Consider the following 25,073-nt stretch of genomic DNA (forward strand, 5'->3'; position numbering starts at 1 on the left):
TTATTAATTTAAAGGCCATAGTTTACATTAGCATTCAGTCTTTGTGTTCTATGGGTTTTGACAAATGCATAATGTCTTGTGTATATCCCATTGCAGCATCATACAGAATAGTCTCACCGCAAAAAAAATGCCCTGTGCTCCAAATATTCATCCCTGTTCCTCTCCCCAGAATCCCCGGCAGCTATTTATCTTTTTATTGATTTCATAATTTTGCATTTTCCAGAAAGCCACATAGTTGGTATCATATCATACTGTAGTCTTCTCAGATTGATTTCTTTTTTTTTTTTTGAGATGGAGTCTTGCTTGGTAGCCCAGGCTGGAGTGCGGTGGTGCGATCTCAGCTCACTGCAACCTCTGCCTCCCAGGTTCAACCCATTCTCCTGCCTCAGCCTCCTGAGCCTGGGACTACGGGCTGGTCCTTTATCAGTATGTGTTTTGCAAATATTTTCTCCTAGTGTGTGGCTTGTCTTTTCATTCTCTTGAGTGTCTTTCACAGAGCAGAAGTTTTTAGTTTAAACACAGTCCAACTTAACAAGTTTTTATCTCACAGATTATCTCACACCACCACGCCGAGCTAATTTTTTTGCATTTCTAGTAGAGATGAGGTTTCACCATGTTGTCCAGGCTGGTCTCAAACTCCTGACCTCAAGTGATCTGCCCGCCTTGGCCTCCCAAAGTGCTGGGATTACAGGTGTGAGCCACTGCGCCCCACCAGACTGACTTCTTTTACTCAGCAATATGCATTTAAAGTTCCCCCATGTCTTTTCATGGCTGAAGAGTTCATTTTTTAAAATCATTGAATAATATAGCATTGTCAGCCTGCACCATAGTTTGTTTATCCATTTTCACGTACTGATAGACATCTTGGTTGCTTCCCAAGTTTTGGCAATTATAAATAAAGCTTCTAACAAAATCCATGTGCAGGTTTTTGTGTAGACATAAATTTCAACTCATTTGGGTAAATACCAAAGAACATGATTGCTGGATTGTATGCTTAGAATATGTTTGGTTTTGTGAAAAAACACCAAACTGTCTTCCAAAAATGGCGGTATCACTTTATATTCCCACCAGCAATGAGTGAGAGTTCCCACTGCTCCACATCCTAGCCAGCATTTGATGTTGTCAGTGTTCTGGAATTTTGGCCATTCTCGGAGGTGTGTGGTGGTATCTCACTGTTGTTTTTATTTGTATTTCCCTGAAGACATAGGATGTGAATCATATTTTTATATGCTTTCTTGACACCTGTATGTCCTTGTTGATGAGGTATCTGTTCATATTTTTTGCTCCTATTTTAATTGGGTTCTTTGTTTACTTATTATTGAATTTTAAGAGTTCTTTGTATATTTTGGATACTGGTCCTTTATCAGGTATGTGTTTTGCAAATATTTTCTCCTAGTGTGTGGCTTGTCTTCATTCTCTTGAGTGTCTTTCACAGAGCAGAAGTTTTTAGTTTAAACACAGTCCAACTTAACAAGTTTTTATCTCACAGATTATACTTTTAATGTTGTATCTAAAAAGTCATAATTATACCCAAGGCCACCTAGGTTTTCTCCTATGTTATCTTCTAGAAGTTTTACAGTTTTGCATTTTACATTTAGACCAATGGTCCATTTGCAATTAATTTCTGTGAAAGGTATAATGTCTGTATCTAGATTCATTTTTGTGCATGTGGATGTCCAGTTGTTCCAGCCTGAAATCTGAATTTTATGTGAAGACTCCTGATTTTAAAGGTTTGTTCAAGTCTTTTTTTGGTGGTAGTGGTACCGGAGGAATTACAGCTCCCTCCTCCCCTAATACACATGTCTGCAGAATGCATTTATCCATCCTGGATAATCTCTGCCTCCTTCATCCCTCTTACCTGAAATGCTCTTCATCCATCCACCTTAGTTTTTCCTAATGCCCACCTCACACTCCATCTACCCGACCTTTCCCACTACTTCGACCTGGTGTGTGTGCTCACCAGATATTCAGTTGATAGTGGTTGACCTCTGAACACACTATGACTTGTAAGTCCCCATTTACACTGCCATATGCCACTGCCTTTCTTCCTTGGCTAGACTGTGAACTCTTGGGGAAAACAGGAACCCTCTTTTTCTGGTTTACCTCAGGTAGCTCGGCATGCATGGGTCTGGGCATAAAATAGGTTCAGCCACAGTTGCTAACAATTTCAGACTAGTTGAACTTTGGTCCTGACTTACCAATTGTCCTTTGTTCTTCAGGAGAGATGGCTACTTCAGGAGTCAAGCTGAGGACCTGCCAAAGATTTAAACCCAGCAGCCTTGCCCTGGCACAGGTAGAATCACGGCCTCTCTAATTTTGATGCCTGATTTAGCACTACATTCACGTAAATAAGAAGGCCCTGATGTCCTTGGAGAATTAGGGAAGATTAATAATACTGCAAAATGTATTATCAGAGGTACCACTGTATTATGAGTAACAAACATGTTTCTTTCACTATGATTTCTCTCTGGTCATAATGATATCCCAGTCATTATGAAAAACAGTGAAATAAAGGAGTGAAATAAAAAGAACAGATAGCTTCCTGGTGACTGGTTCCCTACCTCATGCCTATTTAATAGTCAAGCTAATGGTAATCCTCCCAGCCCACCTTTGTTCTTTATTTTCATCTGCATCATTAAGTGTTCCCACTGGAGGATCTCTGGACACTTCCAACTCAACAACAATTGAGGGAACAAAAGGGTCCACACCTGAGGCTGAGACCCAGGTAGTCTCAGGTGATTGTTACCGTGGCACACCTGTGTGCCGACAGATTTCTCGGAATCAAATTGCTCAGGGAAAGTATTGTGGGTCCATTTGTTAGGACTGCCTAACAGCCATGCATGACCCACAGTAGCAAATCCCAGGCAGAAAATATCAGGGAGACAGGAACCCAGGAAGATCACCTCACTGCCGTGGGTTTGAGAAGTGGTTGTGAGCCTGCCTGCAGAGCCTATGGGGGACTTTGGCATGGCTGTCACTCAGGGCCATGGCAGACGCTGGTATCAGGGCTGGTGCTGGTACTGCTTCTACCTCAGGAACAACATTCCCTGACCTCAAGACTCAAAGGTATCAATCAGCGACTCACTCAGCTTGGAAGGACAGTGGTCTTATTGGAGGCACACCCACACTTCTTTTTCTAATCCTCCTCCAGAGACAAACAATTAGAACCATTCCTGTTATCACCCTCCCTTCCCCAGGAAAGCCCCCCAGATCTGTACCAGGTAGGGAACAGTCCCTCTGGGCGGTGTGAAGTGGACAGAGCGATTCCTAGGATGTTATGAAAATAAATCGTATCTAGACACCTAAAAAATAAAAAATCCCAAGCCTTCTCTTCAGGACCTGTTTAAAAGACACACCCCCCTTTTCCACTTAGCTGCTTAAGCAACCTCTTTGTACACACTGTACTCAGCAGTGACTCAGGGGCCCACAGCTACCAGCCACTAAAAAAAAAATTACAGACCACTAGTTGGTAGTGGCTGGCTAAAATCAGGGGATGTTAAGCAACTTGGGCTAGAAATTCAACCTTGCTCATATAGAGCAAGAAATAACTTCAGCAACTGCTAGGTACAGAAAATTAAACCAACTGAAGAAAAAAAAACAACTAAAGAAAACAGAATCTCCCTAAAGTCTAGGAAAGTGGGTATAGGAGAGCCTGAGAAGGTCAAACCTCAAGGCAGGCAGGCTCCCTAGGCAAGCCCAGCCATGGAGAACCAGAAGAGACTCACTGCCCATAAGCCAAACAAATTCAATTATTTTGAGGTCCTGAGGCACTGGTCCACTTCTTGGTGAAGGAACATGTGATTTACCACTCAACGGGCAAATAATTAAACTTCCTGAACATCAATATGATTTAAAGCTGCCAACAACTCAAAAGATCTGATATTCTCAGTTTAAGATTTCATCCTACAGTATAGTAACATTTTTATTATGTACCTCTTAAATCCATTTTGGAGTCATCTCTCCTCCCAAGCATTTAATAGCCCTTAGTGTCTTCTAAGGCAAAAATCGTCAGACTCATTTTGCAGATTTGTAAATATCTCATAGCAATTGAATGGCAGGGTGCTGTCATGAAACTATGGCATGCGGAGGAGCAGGAAAAGGTTACTGACATCCTAGCATCTCACCGCCATGCTAGTGTCTCCCCACGCGAAACAACTGCCCTGAAGACACTCTGTGGCTGAACCTCAATCTATTTTCACTTAGAGAAAGGGAAAATCATCTCTGTTTTTCCTGAGTCTTACACAACTGTAGCCTGAGAGTCCAACTGTTCTGGTCATGGCCTCACATTCTTTCTGCAAAGGCGCTAGTTGACAAGATTTATGGGGTGGTCTAAAGAAGCATGTGAAGCAATGTGGGTTGAAACCATGAGGGAGAACTTTCTGATCCCAGGAGAGTAGATCTAGTTTCTGTGGAGGGCTAGACAACCAGCCCCCAAACTAATTGTCCTGACTATGGGTGCTCAATGCTGAAAAATAAAGCAAAAAGGGTTCTTCTCTTTCATAGTCTCTGTCAAGAAGTCATAGTCATGCTAAGGTTTGAGGATGTGAAGACACAAAGGGCTCCTGGGGGGCTCTTCCTTATGGAAGTGGACACAGAGGTGGCACTGAACATTTCCAACATAGTCAGTGGGGAGAGAAACCGAGACAACATGGATGAGTGAAACAAACTCGGCCACAGAGCTGCTACAGTCCCTGGATGTTTGTAAAACTTACAGAAATTGCTTTTCATGCCCAGCAGCCAGCACAGGCAATAGCTATCACCAAAGCCATCTCAGCAGGATGGTAAATCAAAAATCACCAAGGCTAAGAAGCAGTATGTTAAGAATAACGACTCCCTCTGAGATGATGATGCTTTAAAAACCCACAACAAGCCAGCGGAGCTCCCAGTTTAGGGAGGAGGTTTAAATAATGTTCAGGGGACAATGGTCCAAAGTCAGATGGAGCCAGATAGCAAATACTAGGTGGAACGGCTGACCAAAGCCCTTGTGGTGTAGGCAGCTGGACATCATACTTACAGTGAGTTGGGCCGGGTGGGTTTGACCACAGCCAGGTCTGGGTCACTGGAGTTCATGTTGGGCTGCAAGCTGCTGCTGGAATTAAGGATGCTGTTTGGATTTGATGAGACAGATTCCAAACTGGAGTTGATGATGCTGTTCCTTTGTTCCTCTGGGGGGAAAAAGCCACAAGTCCCATATTAATATTATTGCATAGGGACAGTCTATTGCTACATGCACAAAAATGTATAAAGAATAAGACTGGATCAAGATCTCTGATCCCAGGGAAGCTTAAGAAACAACATAGAAAAGGTTAAGAATTAAAAGTGGGAAAGGAAGAGTCAAGGGGGAACAGGTGACTCGAAATTTTAAAGCAAACCCCCTTCCTCGTTGTAACAGGATATATCTCCCCTTTAATATAAGCCAGGATTTTTTCTAAGAGTGGCCCTACCATGGCACCATAAATTGCATCTTCTTTTGACTGGCAGATTGCCAGAGTAGAGAAAAGCCTTCATAGACCCCTCACACTCACCCAGATCCCCTTGGCTTCGGTGACACTCACCTTTTATTCTAAAACTCTTGCCTCTAATATTGCTCTAATTGATCAGGCCATGACCCACCTCCAATTCCATAGAGCCTCACCAGAGAAGATCTACTATTTAGCCACCAATGTCCTTACGACTCCACCAGTCTAAATTCCTGACCCTTTCTCAGACACATCTTTCTGTGTTGCCTCTAGCTCCATGTACTTGGTGTTTAACTTCAAGTGAATTCTTTGATAAATCGCTCTGTAATGGGCTGCAGAATGGTTTGCCTACAAACAACAACAAAACACTTGAGTCCATAGTTCCAGCAGTCATATTCATGCTTGGAGAATATTGCCAAGCCAAGAGACAGAAAACCTGAGTTCTCTTCAAGCCCTGACTGGCTATGTGGCTTCAGGCAATTTCTACTTGATCTTGGATTCCTGGTTAACAATCTATAAAATGGGGAGAACAAGAACTGCCTTTCACAGCTTGTGGAACTGTCATGAGGATCAAGTGGGATCATAGGCAGGAATGTATCTTGTAAACTTCAGAACACTGCTCAAAGAACAGAACTTTATGTTCTTCCCATCTTTAAAAACTTGGAATCATAAATGGAAAACACAATTTTTGGAGATAATTTAGCTAAGTGGTACCAGCATCCACCATTACTGTAGCAAAATATTATAGATGTGGAATGTGATTCTTGACCCGTATTTATTACAGATACACCATATTAAAATCAACTGATGTTTCTGAAAATTAATTCACTTAAACATCATATCTAGGCTAATCCTGGACCTTTTTGCAGTGAGTCAGGGGTATGTTACAATATATCCCTCAGAGGACAGTCTAGAGTCACCGGTATGATAATTTAAAGGCCAACATTTGAACTCAGGTCTCTTTAGGAAATTAAGAGGGTGATGTGTCATAAAAATACTCTTCCCTTTGCACGAGTCATGTATGTAAAAATAAAGTATGCTTATGAAGTGATTTTAGAGTAAGCCTCACGTTAAATACATACACACTCACCCCAATACCCCTGATATCTTAGCAAATCCTTAATGCCCTGGATAAAGCCCCACAGGAGAGAGAAAAACCCTGTGAGGCTACCTCCTGACTACTGCACTCAAAGTAGATTTGGAAAAAGTAGATTGAATTGATGCCTGAGATTTAGAACTGTTCATATTTTAAGAGCTTCGTTTTTGAACAGAAACGACAACAAAGAGAAACCAAAAGAGTTACACTGAGCCAAGATGTAGGAGGACTAACAGGGCCTGTAAATGGGAACTTCCTACCAGAAAGAAAAACAACGCTAAGATTACATAATAAGGGGATCATTGAGAGATTGGATGTGCCATTTATCAGTGTGAATCAGTATCAGTAAAATTTTCCTTTTCACAAAAACACGCATACAAAGATGCCTGAAAGACCATGAGAAGCTGGAGACTACCATATAAAGAGAGAGAGTGAGGACGGTTCCCTGGGCTTCAACTGGAGACATTTACTGCTTCACAGGACAGGAAGAGAAACAGTTTTATTACCTTTCGTTTGAAAAGCTTAAAGGGCCAAGTTTGCATGACATAATTCTCAGAATTCTTAGGGAACAGAAGAGCATAACTATCACTCACATTTCTCCTGTGATTATATTTACTTTTCCAGGAGAGGATTATCATTCTATAAACTAAAAACAGTATCTTGCTAAAAGTATATTCGTCTTTCTAAAATGTTACCAGGAGATTATTTTTCTCCCTTACTATCCATTAGTAAAGGAGGGTATAAAAATGTATCACAAGGCTTCATAGTTTTACAGCCAAGAGGGCCAAATATGCATCTTGAGAGGCTGACTCTTTATTGGTATCCCTTGCTGGGCCATATGACAAGAAAACCCAGAAACCTGGCACTCCCTGACTACAAAACGACTACAATTTTGTAGAAGAAAGGTCTCATCATCTGTAGACAATACATAATGAGACTGAGAACAACTAGGTAGAAGATCTAAGCCAAAAGGCTGACAATCTTTACTGAGGGTGAGTAGGCAGGTGAGGATTATTCCAGGGAAAGGGTGGAGAATAAGACCAACAGCCAATCAAATGTTTTAGTGGTTATAGCAAACTATACCAAGATAAATTTTAAAGCATTTGGAGTCAATTAGGAAATAAGAAGAAAATGAGCCAAGCACGGCGGTTCATGCCTGTAATCCCACCACCTTCAGAGGCCAAGGTGGGAGGATCACTTGAGGCCAAGAGTTTGAGATCAACGTGGTAAAAATAGTGTCTACAAAAAAAAGTCTACAAAAAAAAGTTAAAATTAGCCAGGCCTGGTGGTACACACCTGTGGTCCCATGTACTTGGGAGGCTGAGGCAGGAGAACTGCTTCAGCCTGGGAGTTCAAGGCTGTGGTGAGGTATGATGGTGCCAAAGCACTCCAGCCTAGGTGACAGAGCAAGACTCTGCCTCCTTTAAAAAATAATAATAATAATAAAGAAAAAGTGATCCAGCAATGTCACTCAAAACAGGAGAGTCTTTCATCAGCTACGCAAATGAGTACTGCTCCTGACAGAAGCGCACAAGAACAGGCAGCCTAGAAGACGCTTTAAAAAATAAAAATTAAAATTAAGCAAATCCTTCAAATAACATAGCTAGACTTCTCTGAGTCACTGATGATTCAATCCAGCTCTAGTATCCTCATAGAAGGTATAAGAAGGACTGATGGCAATTATGTTGCTGAAGGAAAAAAATTATAGGCTAGTGGGCTTCAAAAGAAAAACAGCTAGTTATGAGTCAAGTCAACAAGATCATAGAGGACCATGTCAAAAAGGAAAGAATGCCCACAACTCAGGAGTATGCCTAAACTGGTTGAAGTCAGTGAGAATGCTTGCCCGCCTCAAACATGTTTGTCAACAAGAATCTGTCTTTGTACCAGTCACAGAAAACAAGACCCCAGCAACAAGAAAATGATAAAATAAATCCCCAAACAATGGTAAGCATGCATTGGCAGAGATTTCACAAACATATGTTCTATAAGGAGTGACAAACTGGATGTGAACTTGGTCCTTAAGGATGCAAACTACCCGAGGGCAGGGACACGCTGTCTGGCCATACAGCATCCATTAACGTGGCAGGTGAGGTCACCATTAGCCATCCATTCCTGGTGCCTAGCCCATGGGTCACTGACACTATGGCTCTGTGAATGGTTATAAGATAAATATTAAATATAAGGGAATAATACGCAGTCAAAAATTTATGCTGCTGGAACAGAAAGAGGTAGTTTTGTGTGACTGAATTTTTCAGGTGCTTTAGACAGGGACCATAAATGTCCTTGAAACCAAAGTACTGATGACAGTGGGCAGAGTTTTTGTTTTTTGTACAAATCAGGAACGGAAAAACATGAGTATGCAACCAAATCACTGCAACTAAAAAAGGAAAGCCACAGAATAATTTTGGTGATATTGTACTTGTTCTGGGGGTTGCCATGGAAATCTGGGAGCTAAGCGACTTCACTTTCCATATTTACCAAGTGACTCCGACCCACTCTAATGGCAACCCCATCATACAGGGGAGGCAGGAGCTCTGTTTATCACAGAACCCAGAGGCGAGGCCAAGAAAGCACTCACAGAGCCAAGCCAAATTCACACGTCCTGGCAGGCCCAAACAGGTCTGGCTCACTGAATACACAGAGCTGGAGGGTAAATACGAAACATTTGCGGGAGGTTTCCCACCATGCAAGGGACTCTGTCAGAATACAGGCTAATATCCCAACTTTCCATGGTGCCTAAGAGTAGAGGGCAAAAAGAAGAGGCAAGAGGACTGTTCTTTAACAGCATCTCAGGATGCCTCATAGAGCCAAAAGGAGGGAACAGAGTCTCCACATGATCAAACAAGGAGAAAAGGGAGTTACCAGACAGAGCGAAGTTTTACAAAGACAAGGAGATTTATATAAAAAAAATAGGAAGGCAAACACAAAATACCCAGAGGCTTTCCTGTGCTGTGGTCAGGAGAGAGGTGTACTTTCTCCTACTTGCTAAAGTTTTGCAATAAAGTCTGTAATGTATCATCTTGACAAGATGGGATGATAATAGCACGGCAGCTTAATGAATTTTGCAATAAAAAGTGATGAGTGCACAGCAATTTCTGAGTTTACCATCTCTGGGAAATACCCAAGTACATGGGAAGCTTGGAATCAGACTTTCTGAAGCAATTTTTACCCCCTGTAGCTCTTGCTCCTGATAATAGTGACATGCCAAGCCACACTAAAATCTGAGGTGGTCTCATTTCAGGCTGACCCAGCAGCCTCAGTCCCTACGATAAAAATAAACTTAAAAAGCAGTCTGTGTAATATGTTTGGGTATATAAAAACAGTTCGGGCAATTTTTTTAAAACAAAATCTTAAAAAGGAGTTTGGGTGATGATAGACTCTACACATTGAGTTGAAAAGTAGGCCAGGAGCGGTGGCTCATGCTTGTAATCCCAGCACTTTGGGAGGCCGAGGCAGGTGGATCACAAGGTCAGGAGTTCGAGACCAGCCTGGCCAGTATGCTGAAACCCCACGTCTACTAAAAGTACAAAATTTAGCTGGGCATGGTGGCGGGTGCCTGTAGTCCCAGCTACTCAGGAGGCTGAGGCAGAAGAATCACTTGAACCCGGGAGGTGAAGGTTGCAGTAAGCCAAGATCATGCCACTGCACACCACAGCCTGGGCGACAGAGCAAGACTCTGTCTCAAAAAAAAAAAAAAAAAAAAAAAAAAGTGAAAAGCAGAATCAATCCGTTGTTTTGATCATAGTACATGAAAGATGATATTAAAACCTTTGACAGATTATCTTCAGCAAAACGACTTCTGATTTTAGTTCTGTGTGGACAGACTGACTCTCTCCCTACGGCACCTGTAATAACCCTTTTCTTTGCAAAGGGAAACAATGCCAATAAAAATGAATTTCATGAGAGAACGGGGAAGTCACTGTGGCTGGCCTGGGATTTCACTGATCCACAGGAAAGAGACATGGAGGCACAATGAGGAAGGCACTAAAACACCATTTCAGAAACGGCAAGGGAGGAATGGGCCTCTGATGAATGTTGAATAGGAGGTTGAATGATCAGAGTTAAATGGACACTCTATTACTCACAAGACAGCCCTCTTTTCTATGTGAGAACTTGCTTTTAGGAAAAGCTGGTTTCCTGTTAACTTACAGTTGACTGGGATCTGAGGGAGTCCACATACAGATGGCTTATATTCTTGCTCATTAGAAAGAAGGAAACTACACATTTACCTACTTTTATACCGTGACTCACAGCAAAATGGGTTTGAGATAGTGAATGAAAGGTACAATTAGGGAGTTTTGTTTTTAATAACTTAAAACCAAGTGAATATATAAGAAATATGCATTTCTCTCCAATTTAGAAAGTATAGAAAAACATTTGCATCTGCACACAAATATCCCGTATGGGCCACCCTACAGCTGTATTCATTTTGGTGTGTAAATGTCCAATCGATCTGCTGCACAGAGGAATATATACATATACACACACACAGACATGTACTTTTTTAACGAAGCAGACTCACATCATACTTAATGGTATCTGCTTTGTTCACTTGGTGATAGTGCCAAAAGTATGTGCCTAGAATGTGCGTGTTTTCATTTAATGGGTCTAGCTGGAACTTTTTTCCTGCCACCAGCTTTCCACAGCATCATTTTTTAATGGCCACATTATCAACGTGGTTTTCAGTCACGTGTAGTAATTACACATAATTAACCCAAGAAACACATTACACACCTTCTGCAGCCCGTGTGACAATAGGAATCCATGTGAATAAACATGTCATCTGCCAAAGCAAACAGGTGTGCCCAGGGCACCCGGGATCTGCAAAGGCCACCTGAGAAAGGGCACATGCTACAGCTTTGACTGCTCAGAGAAAGGCATTACGTAAGCCTTTAAATAGTATGAATTCCCAGTCATGTTTTCGACAAGGAAGACACACATGAGAAATATATAAGCTGAATTCTCAACCTCTCACTGGGCCTGTCTGGGAGAGGGTCCAGGATGAATTAACGGAACTAAAAAAATTATTCAGAGCTATAATCTCAGCAGCTAGTTAACATGATCCATGTAAAACAAGGCCCAAGAATCCACTCCAGCCCCCACCCCCACCGACACTGTACAGCGTGTCCTAGGCTGCTGATGTTTTTGCACTCAAGCATCAAACAGGCTGTCTCAGGGGTTGGGGGGACTCTGCATTTCCCTCACATATGGGCCTCTCTTTTGGAATCTGCAGGCTCCAAAGGGAAGGATATTTCCTTAGTTGTAAGATAAAACTATAGCCTGATGATAATCATCATAATTGTAGCTAACATTTATTAGGTGCTTACTATGGTCTAGGCCCAGTGTCAAGTACTTTATATATACTGGTTCATTTAATCATGGCAATTACCCTCCAAGGAAGCTATTATTAGTGACAGATTTTACAGATGAGAAAATGGAGGCTCAGAAAAGGAGAGTAATGTACTCCAGGTCTCAGAGTGGTAGGTGATAGAGATGACATTAAAACAACTCAGTCTGACTGCAGAGCCTCCACTTTCAACCACCATGCCAGGGTGCTCCAAACTCCAACAGTGGTTCAAAGAGATGTTCTGCTAATGACAGAAGACAAGCCACCCTGACTGTCCCCACCTTCCCAAGCCAATACTTGTCTAAATTGAGTTAGCATCGGCATCACTAGGGTGCTTTAAAAATATAGATGCTTGAGCCCCAGCCAAGACCTCCTGACTCAGAATATCCTGGGTAGGAGACCAAGCATCTGTATTTTTAACAAGCTCCCTACAAGATTCGAATGCACACTCAAGTCTATGAACCACTGTTCCAAGAAACGCATGTCAACATCTTGGTATAAATGCTAAAAATTTGGGACAGAATAAATCCTAAGTGTCACTTTGCAACCTCTTGGAAGAAATCTATAAGGTACAAGACCTTGTTGCTGGCTCCCTTCAATCCTTCTGGCTCCCCCTTCTACAGTCGTCCAGAAAAAGCACAGCGTGTGTGTCAGTACCTTTCACCTAGATGTACCAGTACAGTCTCTGCTGGATGGTGTATCTGTGTGGAAACTTGGAGATTAAACAGTAATCTCCTTTGCTGCCATTCATCTGGCAGCACGGTTGAAAAACCTCGTTCCATCTGTTTGAAGGTGATCGCAAATGAGCGTGAGTGGCTCGGCCAAGTATATTCATGCTACCGTTCAACACGTATCGCTCTCTGTGTAGTTGGTGCTAGATTTGGAGGAGAGACTGTCACGTGGCTGCAGCCTGCCAGGATGCACATTGAAGAACCCACTCAATATGGTTCAGCTGCCCCCATGTAGCCCTGGAAGCTGGAACAGATGGTTTTCATTGCTTCTGTAACTCAGGCTAGCAAGGTTTTCACTTCTGTAGCTCAAGAACTGACAAAGGCACCCTTTTGGAGATAACAAAGTATAGGGAAGGAAGACTACCTGGGTACAAATCCCTTCTCTGCCATTTGCTAACAGTATAACTGCTTAACCTCTTGACCTCAGTTTACTTGTCTGTAAAATGTGGATATAAGAACCTACCTCACAGGATTATCATCAATTGTGGGGATGACACGAGATAATGAGGTTAGTAGGCACATAAGTAGAGCTATAATTATTTTTATTTTTATTGTTATTGTTAGATGAGGCTCAAATTTAGTTTGGCCTGAAAGTTCTTTACCAAATGTATCCATTTGTACTTATACCCCAGCCCCTCAGCATTTTACGGGCAGATACCCAGCTTAGTGAAACTTTGAACTCCAGGTTCTTAAGTGGAACTGGAAACATTTTCCCTTAGAGATAAGGATGAGTTTGCAGACTAGGTCACAACAGCTAACCCTAATAGAACCCATCTCCTGGGGAACCATCCCACAATTTGAAAGCAAAATAACGACTGGTTAACAGTGTCACTTTGAGGTAGAATGACAGGGTTCAAATCTACATTGTTGTTGTGTAACCCTGAGTGTACACTATTTAATGTAAATTTTATTTCCTTTCGACTGTAAAATAGAGACAGTACCTGTGTCATATAATTTTAAAGATTAATTGGGATGTTGTGGTGTACAATGTCCAACCCAAGAAACCACGTGGTAAGTTATATAGTCATAGATATTAAACACAGACAAGCCAAAAATCAATTTCTAGGGAAAATGTCTTCCAGGTTCAGTTTGGCTAAATCACCTTTCTACAGTTCTCTCCGCAGTTCTACAGACAAGAGCTGCCCACTGCTACTCACAGAGAGACTCTCCCATCACAGACCACCGTTCCTATCTATTGGGCCAGAATGGGACCTTCATATCATTTTGTATCTTTCTCAAAACTCCTCCTTTCAGAAAACATTCCTTGATTGTCTACAGATAACTTTGATATCTAGCTCCTTCCTCACTAAAATATTCAGTGGTTTCCTGATGGTTTGTATTTGTTGCTATGATGCTTTCTAAATCCTGCATTTCCCCATCATTCCCTTTCCTCTTGTCCACAAAGTTTTCATCTTAAAGGCTGCTCCCATTTCACTCCTAGCCCCATTTCCATCACACATTGCCTATGATATGAGGAGCCACTTGCTGTCTTATAACTGACCTAAGTCCCTGCCCAGCACAGAGCATAAGAAACCATCGAGCTCCTCATTCTGAGAATAGACCACAGCTTTACGTTTAGGAAAAGGAAAACAAAACAAAACACAAAACCACCTAGAGAAGACTATACTAATACCCATAGATTAAAGACAGAGAGTCGCAGGCAGGGACCTGGGCACACAACTGGTCTACTCACACTGAAGGAAAAACCCCTTCTGGAAAATAAGACACACATCTATGAGCATATTCTAATATCCCAGACCATGAGCCTGAAGTGCAGGTGCAAAGGCAGACGCCTGAGCCTGAGGAGCTGCTTCTCTGGGAAGGAAGAGGCAAATGACAATCCAAGGCCAAGATTCACCTCTAAGAGCAAACAATGGGCTCCAACTTTTGCACAGAGTAAGGACAGTGCAGAGAGGCTGGGAGAAAAATGTATGCTGCCAACAACATCTGGAGTCTCTTGGAGGGAAATACCTAAGGGAGCTACTCTGGAAGCCTCAGCCCCATTAAGCATTTCAATTGGGGACTGGAGAGAGGACTGACAAATGGAATGCCAAATAAACATTAACTTGCAAGTGCATCAATGAAGAGAAAAAGGAGAATGACTGGACTCAAAAGGGCATCAGGTGGACAGACTTATCAAAAGAAATGAGGTTCTGAAAACGATCGCAGGGCAAGTGTGAAGGTAGAGGAGAGGTATGCAGGAGTGCACATGTGCACTTGCCTATGGGTGCATGTGTGCCCTCACAGCACATCCCTCCAACCTGGCATCTGCTCTGTGACAAGAACCTGAAGAAAGGTAAGGTCACATCAAACCAGGACAGGTGTCACTATGGACTGAAAGGGCACAGCAGGAAACGGACATGAATGGCAAGTGTCCACAGCCCACTGACAATATCTGAACCCAATTCTAGTTGAGTGGACAAAAGGAACTTGAGTTTGTATACTTAAATTAAGAGGAAGGATGGAAGTCAGTCAAAATTAAAAGCCAGTTTGTGGATTCCAAACAGTGGTAAGCATTCCACAAGTGGTACACAAAATACTTCTAAGGTGGGATATGGATGACCACTTTCCATCTTAATGGTTACATATTTATTTTAACACGTTTTAGAGAATAATACAGTGAGACCATTGAAGACATGTTTTTAGAGATCTTGTGTATCAGGATGAAGCCAGGGAAAGAAGTGAGCTGCTTTAAGGTTAACTTAAAGAAGTATATTAAATAAGTCACAGTGCATGAGCTATGTGGCTGTGGCACAAATGGTGAATGAGGGGTTATGTACATGACTGGTGTTTGGGAAGCACTGAGCTAGGTGTGTGAGGAGGCCTCAAACTGAAATCACGGTTATATGGAAATACATACTTTTTTTCACAAATTATTATATTTGCATAATCGTTACCTGTACTTTAATGCCAAAGAGTAAATTCAGCAAAGTGCTAGAATAAAGTTTTCTGTCTTTGTCCATAGACCAGACAAAGAGAAAGGTGAAGCGTGTGAAAACTTCACAGTCCATTATCATCTGCTCACCCGACAGTGACGGGTGGCTGGATTACAACCTGGGAGGGGGCAGGTCCCAGCAGAACCTTCCAGCTCCTAGCTCAGTCTTCCCCAGTCAACTCTCCCACCGCCCCCCCACAGGTGCCTTCCATGCCGGTTTGGATAGTATGTTAGCTTCGCAGAAAAAAAGGGGTCTCTAAAACAAACCAATATATACACACAGACACACAAATAAATTGCAATCAAAGAACACACAGACTTGCAGTTAAAATGTTTATTCTCTGAGAAAGGAGGGAAAGTTAGGCTCCCTACAAATATCCGAGCATATCTGTATGCTCCGGTCGTGTTTCCAGGGAGCATTTCCTAACATTAAGAGAAAGGCCCTATTGTTCACTGTCTTCCCCTTTTGCATCCCTTGTCTACCATCTGCAGACATGGACAGAGCAGCTTGCTCTGCAGCTGAGACAGACCTGCTTTCACACATCCTTAACTTTCATCCTCTGCCTTGTGTGATAAAATTAATCTTGGACAAAGATCTAGTTGATTTTCTCTTGATCTCCATCTTCATTCTTAGGAGCTCCCAGAGAATGCTTTAAAGCCTATTCCAAAGCTGCTTCTGCTTCAGTCTAACCACATACCCAGCACTATTTTAAGCTTAGGGAATTTACCAATACTGTCTAGCCTCTCCTAATCTACACCGTACACTGATTAGTACAAAACGTTAGGTGACCGTGGCTGTCCTGGAAACCTGAGAAGCACATTACCCCATAGCCTGATGCCTCATTCATTCAGCAGGTGTGAGTGAGGCCAGTTCTGTTCCAAGTGTTCCCTGGTATACTAGCAGGGGCCCAGGCCACGTGTAGACCACAGTGAGAATAACCCCAGCCAGATATTTAAAAAGAACACAGGCTATTGTTAGAAAGCCAAGCCCAGGACAGGGTCAAAGTCCTGAAACCTTGTATATCTGTTGACCTAGAAATTATTCTAAGAATTTATCTAAAGAAATGTTCATGAAAAAAGAGCAGATTTAGTTACAAGGATGTTAATAGCAGCTTTACTTATAAAAGCAAAATATTTGAAACAACCCGAATGATGCTAAATATACCAAGGTACAGCCACACGATGAGATTCAATGACATCTTTAAGTGCAGTAAGGGTTTTGGGATGGGGAAGGTTTGCTTTTAGGAGTTATGGTAAGGAAGGCCATTACTTTAGAAACACAAGGGGATTAAATAAGCACCTTTTTGATGACAAAAGGAAAGATACCAATCCAGATATGAAGCCTCTCCTCTTCAAGGCAAAGTAGCTCACTGTCCTGCCTCTGTCCCTTTACTGTACCTCACAGAAATGAGTAATAATAATGACGATGATGGCAATACCAGCGCCATCACCACCCAGCATTTATTGAGCACTGAGTCTGCTCCTGGCAATGTTTGAAGGGCCTTAATCCTCAGAACGACCCCATGACATAGAAAGCATCAACCCTATTTTGCAGAAGAGGAGAATGGGGCCCTGAGATATTAGGTAACTTCCCAAGCCACTCATCGCTGATGAGCAGCAGAGGCAGAATCACCCAGACGACCTGGGACAGAGTGTGTTTAACCACTGTGTTCTGCTGCCTCTCTCAACGTATGTATCTCTAAGGAAGCAGCTGTGATGCTGACTTACATTTGTAGTCACTTGTCTACTTTCCTTACTCAGTTTTGAACTCCTTAAAGCGAAGTCCCATGTTTATTATATTCCCAGTCCCTGGTAGATGTCATGTAAACGTCAGCCTCGGTTATCTGTGTGTGATTAAACAGTAACCAATAATGGTAGTAGCTGCTCTCAGTAATTGGCCCTTGCCATGTCCCAGGCCTTAGGCCAGATGCTGAAATGCACAATTTCATTTAATTCGCATAACTTCCTATGAGTGGGTCCTATTATCCCTATTTTACAGATGGGCAAACAGAGGCTGTCTTAGGGCAAAGGCTGAAACAATACTGTATATTTTAGGGGTCAGTACCTGATCATTGCAAAGAACTCAGAAATCCTGAGATGAAAAACAGATGTGATGTAATTGTGCTGATAACACACTGGTATTTGGAACAAGTAAGGTATTGTTCCCTAATTAATTCACTAACGAATTTCAAATATTTTTAGGTGTCGACTCCATGCCAGGCACCATCAGAGGTGGAGTAAAACATCAAGCCGTACAAGGTCCCACCCTCACAGAGTCACATTCTAGTAGGGCATGTGACTCACACTAATGGGTATTTCATTACAACTGAGAAAAGGAAAGGACGCTGGCTCTATGGGAATTGCTAACAAAAGGGGAGCCTAAGAAGCAGTGCCTGAGCTCAGCTCTTATTGTGTAGGAGCAGGAGGAAAAGAGACTCAGCTGTTTTTCCACAGGTGATCTGGAAAGAGACTCCTCAATGGCAGCCCTTCTCTTTCATTCTCAATAATATTGCTTCCTGTCCTATCAGGGTTACTCAGCAAAGGCACTTGGGAGGGCACAATGATACAGTCTTCAAGGACACAAAAAGCCAAGTAGCACACAGAGAAAAGCAGGAAGTGCCCGAGCCATGCAGGTAGCATGCGATGTCGCTGAATGCCACGCTGGCCCTACACAGCAAAGACTCACGTTTCTCTGTTGACTGAACGGTGTGGAAGAGCGTCAGGGGCCTCTCGCTGCAGGACGGGGGCTTGGAGTCACTGCTCTTCTTCCGAGACAGGTGCAGCTGGGCATTGGTGAGAGGCATATCGGGCACAGTGTTAAATATCTGCAAACAAAGTTTCACAACAAGGTTACTCACATCTGTGAACTGGGAAGAAAACAGGCCCGAAGTAGTACAACGGAAAGCTTGGCAGTGTCTTGGAATTGCAAGAAAATATCCGAGAAGACCACTGGCAGTTGCTCAAGACTTCATTTTAAACTTTTCTAGGAAATGGCATTAAACATTCTCGTTTGGAAGCTTATCCCAGAGTTTGATAACCACCCACTTCCATTTCTAACCTCTTCTGCCACAATTTCCACTGAGCGTCTTTTCATTGTTCTCTCCAGGGAAACAGAAAGCAGCTGTGCTCAATAGAAGCCACTTTCTGTTAACAGCACTTGAAGTTTTTTGACTACCTTTGTCCAGAACCAATGAATCAAAAATTCCTTTATTTTTCTTCATTCGTTCTAAGTTCTTAACAATTACTTCATAACTTTCTTAAACTCTGAAACATGTATTTAAATAACATTTCATAAAGGGTCCCAGGGCAGGGCACAATTTCCCAATCCTCATCAATTGTCCTCAGCTGCAGCATCCTTCTCTAGTTCAGCAGCTCTGTGTTATCTGTGATGCTGAGCTTTTCCTCGTTTATCTTGATAAAAGTAACACACACACACACACACACACACGTACTATGGACAATTTGAAAAATGCAGAAAAGTCTCAAGAAGAAAACAAAAAATTATCCCGATTCTACCACCTAGAGATAACCACTGTTAGCATTTAGGTTTTATTTATAAGCTTTTTTTTTTTTTTGGAGGAGGGGCTTTTATTCTTCTAAAAGTTCATGCTAAAAAATGAGAAGAAAATGATAGACAGAAATCATGACAACTCTCATCTTTATTTCTACAGATAAAAGTATGGCAGACTTTAATAATTATAATAACTAATACTTCTATGATGCTTACCAGAATTATAGTAGCCGCCACTTATTGCAGACTCCCTTAGGTACCAGTCATCATACTGTGTACTTTTCATGTAGCTCACTCAGTTCTCAGCAATCCTGAGCAACAGGTAATGTTCTCAGCATTTTATAATGAAGAACTAAGGCTCAGGGGAGGTTCAGTAGCCACAATTGTAGATACAATTACAGAAGATGACAGTTTTTTCTCCCCCCAGATTCCTTTTTAAATGCACACAATAATACTGATGCTCATTCATTCAATCAACACACACCTTTTAAGCATCTCTTTTATAGTAGATTTATCACTATGGGTATAACAGTGAAGGAGGCAAACATGTCCTGTGGTTAGAGAGTCTGCCCTCCTGTAGCTATAGTTTACTGAGTCCTTGCCACACCAGGCACTAAGTTAAATACTTTGTATGAATTATCCCAGTTAATGTTAACACACAGTTTTCATCATTGAAATTATATTCTTTATTCTGTTTGTATCATATACATTTCATCTAACATTATACAGTATTTCCTCATTCATTAAAAAAACTTCAGACATGATTTTTTTTTTTTTTTTTGAAACGGAGTCTCGCTCTGTCGCCCAGGCTGGGGTGCAGTGGCGCAATCTTGGCTCACTGCAAGCTCCACCTCCTGGGTTCACGCCATTCTCCTGCCTCAGCCTCTCCAAGTAGCTGGGACTACAGGCACCCGCCACCACGCCTGGCTAATTTTTTTTTTTTTTGTATTTTCAGTAGAGACGGGGTTTCACCATGGTCTCGATCTCCCGACCTCGTGATCCGCCCGCCTCGGCCTCCCAAAGTGCTGGGATTACAAGCTTGAGCCACCGCGCCCGGCCCAGACATGATTCTTAATAGCTGCATAACACCCCCACTATATATTGAAAAATCAAAATGTATGGATCCATTCATTACCATCTCTTATTCTTTGAAGTTGGTCTCCTCCCTCCTGAGTTTTCAGTCTCTTCCTAACAGTCTCTGATGTGTCTAGGGCCACCTTTCATCCATGAGTGGCCCTAGACACATCAGTCTTTCTCATGGTCCTCTCTCCTTTTCTGTGTGCATTTAAAAACAGAACTCAAAAGCCGATATGTAGGAAACAAAATCATAAGAATTATAAGAATTTCAGCCCAAACAGCTGCTCTCCATGGGTTGGCGGGTCCTCGGGCTCCAATGATGCCAGCCAGCTGGTTAAATCAGTCTCATTCCTAAACACAGCTGTCTGAAAACAGCAGTGTCATATCTTCCCTAGAGGACTGAAAATTTTCAACAAGATAAACTGAATCACTACACGTAGCTGAGTTCAACTGGGGCAAGGGAATAAGAAGAGAAGGAAACAAAGTAAAAGCAAGAAAAAACTCCTAACTTCCTGAGCAGCTGGAACCCCAAAAAACAAGTTTACCAGTGCTACAAACATCTCCAGTCTCTTACTGAGCCTCTATAATAGAAAGAAAAGCTCAAGGACTGCAATCTCTAAGAAGCTTTCTCCCTACTGTTTATTTGGCCATCCCCAGGTGACAACCTCACTGTGTACCATTATCATTGACATTTAAAAATGGCTACTATGTATGAGTTTTGCACCTGCCAGGCACTGTGCTAGGCAGATGCATCCCATGATGCATCTCTAAGCTGGAGGCCAACAGCATAGCAAGTTGGATGACTATCTTACAATGCCACACAGCTAAGCAGGAGAGTGACCAGGAGTGAAGTCCCAGGGCTGCAGTAGCCATTCATTCGGCTAATCTCCAGGCAATATTCACTACAAAATCTGGTGTCCCAAACATACAAGGATGCGTTTCAACCTAACAGTGTCTTCTAGTACCTTTCTGCCTCTGGCCTCAGTTACAGCACCTTCAGCAATCCCTTGCTAAGAGCATTTGAAAATGAATTCAGAGTTAGCAATAGGCCTGGTTCTCATTATTTTCCCCGCTCATCCTGCTTTGCCTCTGGCCTCCAAATTTTGTCTCTTTTTTTTCTAATGAGTTACTGAAAATGAGATCCTTACCCAATTACAGTGGGAGCAAAAATAACATGGACTTCAATTGCAACTGTCAACAAAAATGTGAGCTTTTACTATTTCCTGAGAACTGTAGTAAATGCTGGAGAAACAAAAAAGAGTAACTGGTGAGGAAGGACCATGGCTTTAGACAGATGCGTGAAAAATTGCTTCCAAGACAATATTTATATACAGCAGAGCAAGAGGAGACATGGTAACAAACGAGGGAGAAGTTCACTCTGCTCATCAGCTGTTTCTTCTAAAATAATTAAGTTATTCAAGCACAAGAGAATCAGCTCTGCAAGGAGATTTTTGCCATGGGCAAGAGCCACAGTCCCAAGGGTCAGTTCCCTGGGTCTCATTGTGAGCCAGGCCCAGGCTCCTGAAGACCGCTGATAGGGCTATTCTCAGGATCAAATGAGATAATGTGCAAGGAAGCACACTGCAAAATGTCCAGTGCCAGACATGTGATTATCATAATTACTATTACACGTTCTTCCAAGTTACAGGGTGCCTTTGCAAATTAGATCAAGTCAGAGCAGACGACACAAACTTTCATTAATGACTCTGGAAAATCATTCCCCAAGTGACTGTTGTTTATTTAACTCTGACACTTGAACACATGCAAATTGTTTAAAGCCTGCTGACTGTCTGGCCACGGGTTTGCCTCTATGCTAAAGGCTCGAGTTGGGATTCTAATGAGAATCTGAATTATTCACAACTTTGTTGGCTATTCCAATCCTATTTCATTTTGGAAGGGATGATTTCAAGAGAATCAAGTGAAGTTTTCTTCAGTCTGTAGAGAAGAATCACTGTGCAAACAACCCTGCTGAATGACAGAAGCAGGAGCTCATATAACCTATGAGCCATGGATTTATGGAGCTCTACCATGTGGCTGGAACAATCTACTCATTTCACAGAGACTTTCCAAATTAACACAAAAGGGGGAGATTTATTTTCTGCCCCAAGTGCCCTGTTAATACTGTCCAAACTCACAAAGTAATTCCGACTTAGTCAGGAATGTCTTAGAGATAAAAGGAAGGAAGACTGTAAGCCTTCTGGAAGCTATTGGGGAATAAAATTGTAAAACAAAAATATAACTCTGGGTAACTCTTCTAAGTATCCCCAATTTCAAGCTTCCTGTAAGTGGAATTAGCAGATCCATAAATACCAAGCTACTGTTTCACCTTAAGCTGCAAGTCGCAGTGGTCAGGGGCAGTTTGGCCTCTGCAGTCAGACAGACCTGGGCTGATCCTGGTTCTGCTTCTCATTCAGTGGGCAGCAACACCTACAGCTACACGGACCTCACCATCACTGACGCTGACATCACTGCCCTATCATCACATCAAATACAGGAAAGGAACTTAAGATCATCATACCGGTACAAATCAAACAGGCTTTGGAGCTAGACAGAGTAGGGTTCAAATCCTGACTTTGCTACCTACTAGCTATGTAATCTCAGTCAAGATAATTAACCCTTCTGAGTCTGTTTCCCTTGTGCAAGCAGGGATCTAATACCTGCCTCGCAAAGCTACTGAAAAGACAATGCACATAAAATGCTCAGTGCAGTATGTGGCAAAGAGTAGGCATGAGATGGTGGTGGTATAAATGACAATAAAAACAAACAGAATTTGAGCACTTATCATGCTAAGTTATTTACATGGATTATCTACATGGATTATTTTACTCACAATAACCATGTAATAAGGGAGGTACTATTATTCTTGCCCTCTTGAGATGAGAAAACTGAGACCCCTTGAGATTCACTGATTTGTCCAAGGTCACAGAGATAAGGAGTGTAGCTGGACTGGGACCTAGATGGCTTGACTGCCTGGGTCTTAAGCACTTGTGGTCTCTACAGCTACTGTTAATTTGAGAGACAGAGGACAAAATGGGAAGACATAAGTTTTGGAGTCTAGCGGATCTGATTTTAGTCACTTACTAGCTCGGTGACCTTGGGCAAATTATATAACTCTCTGACCTTCAGAGACCTTATCTGTAAAAAGTCCCAGGACTGTGGTGAGGACTGATGCGCCTAATACAGTTTGACATTCAGTGTTCAAAAGATATTACTGTAGTCAATAAAAAAGGAGACACACAAGAAGGGAAATAACTGGAGATTCAACAATGGATTATTTGCAGTCAGGACATGAGGATTTAATTTATAAGTGTAAATATAATTACTGCTCTTTGCAAAACATTGATCTTAACTGCTTACAGCAATGACAGAATTTCCTGTTCTTATTCCCTTGCACTGTCTAAAAAATTTAAATTTCACTGATTCCCCCTCTGGCCCATCTTGACATTGCAGAGCATTGACACTTGTGGAATTTGTTCTTATCCATGTCACATACACATTTTTAGACCTTCTTCAATCCCATCTGTCACATGTGCCTGCAATTTAAAAGGATTAGGAGTCTCCCTGTAATGTGTGTGGTATACTCTTTATTATGTGCTGTGATTTTTATGGGAGGGAAATTAGGTCATGATGAAGAGCTCCTAGTCTATAACTGCAAAGTAGCTCTGAGACAATAAATCAACAGCAGAGGCCTGGGGATTACAAAGCAAAACAGAAAGGTTTATACGAGAAATGAGACTGAGCATTTTCTCAAGACACAAATGCACCAGGGTCCCTAGTAATGTGGGATTGGTTTGTTTGACGCATTAGGAATGTAGACCTACAACTGTTGAGCACAGCTCGCTCCTTCTCATGACAGACAATGGGACTGAGGACTGCGTGGTGCTCTCGCAGAAGCCATAAACCCAGCACCTTCACAGTGGAAGCCAGGCAAGTCTTAGCAGGGTTTATGGATTGTAACTGTTAAGAAGCCAAATTCAGAGGCTGTAACTGCAGAGGTTTTTTAAGGACAGTTGGAAGTCCTATGCCCTGTTGATATCAGCATTTTGGCAGAGGGATCAACAATTTAGAAAGTAGTTTGGGTAGTTGTATTAAAAATCTCTCAAAAGGAACCAATTACATTTAGTAACTGGGGGTATATATAGACAGCTTGGGTAATCCATGGAGAGCTGTGATTTTCCATATCTCCAGAAAGATTCTATTTCCTGTTCTCTTTACTGACAAAGATGGATAGATTAAAATACAACAACAATCTCCACCTTTATTTGAGTAATATTAAAGGAGCTTCACAATTCAAACAATTATTGGTTTATCTGGGATTTATTGGGGGAAATATATGTGTTCAAATGCACAACCTACCTTATCACATTAATGAAGAGTATCTTACACAGCATTTGCCACTAAAAAAAGAAAATAGCCCTGTGGCAGAAGCATTCTAGCTCAACACCCAAGTAAATCTAGCTTGCTTCTGAACCCTAACAAGGAGAGGAACAAAAAGAGTACAAGCAAGAACTATTGGAAGGAAAGTCAACAAAAAATTTAAAAATAAAAATTGAAGAACAAATTACAAAAGCGGTGACCACAGGACAAGATTAGCTTCCTGAGCAGGCAAGAGTACCAACGACTGTCTCAATGTAGTGAAGCATCCTGGCATACCTTTTTATTAATTTTGCATATCAACAACTGTTTGAAATATCAAAGAAATAAAATGCGACTTCTAAACACCTGTCAGTAGCCAAACCAACTATATTTTATTAACTAATGCACATTTTGTGCACAAAGTCCAGAACTAGTGCAATGGATTTCAGTGTCACCAATATTTTGGTAAAAGCAGATCAAGGCAGACTGGTGGCCCAAATCAACTCAAATTGAGCTAACTACATTGTAAGCCATTAGCACGTTATTGGGAATGTGAGGTCG

The 25,073-nt window shown here is 41.9% G+C and overlaps 1 protein-coding gene across 6 annotated transcripts in view; it reads right to left on the reverse strand.

Moving 5' to 3' along the window:
• The window catches only part of ARHGAP26 (Rho GTPase activating protein 26), a 471,824-nt gene that overhangs the window by 76,686 nt on the left and 370,065 nt on the right, over positions 1-25,073 (reverse strand). For all 6 annotated transcript variants that reach the window (XR_004033269.1, XM_030827217.1, XM_030827197.1 and 3 more), the window contains exons 19-20: positions 18,255-18,393; positions 5,015-5,165 (exon numbers count right to left, since the gene is read on the reverse strand). Coding sequence is in view for 5 of the 6 variants with exons in the window: in XM_030827217.1 (XP_030683077.1) it covers positions 5,015-5,165; positions 18,255-18,393 (290 nt within the window). In the remaining variant the exon portion in view is untranslated. The remainder of the gene's footprint in view (positions 1-5,014; positions 5,166-18,254; positions 18,394-25,073) is intronic.

The sequence above is a fragment of the Nomascus leucogenys genome, chromosome 2, assembly GCF_006542625.1.
Source record: "Nomascus leucogenys isolate Asia chromosome 2, Asia_NLE_v1, whole genome shotgun sequence".
Classification (NCBI taxonomy): domain Eukaryota; kingdom Metazoa; phylum Chordata; class Mammalia; order Primates; family Hylobatidae; genus Nomascus; species Nomascus leucogenys.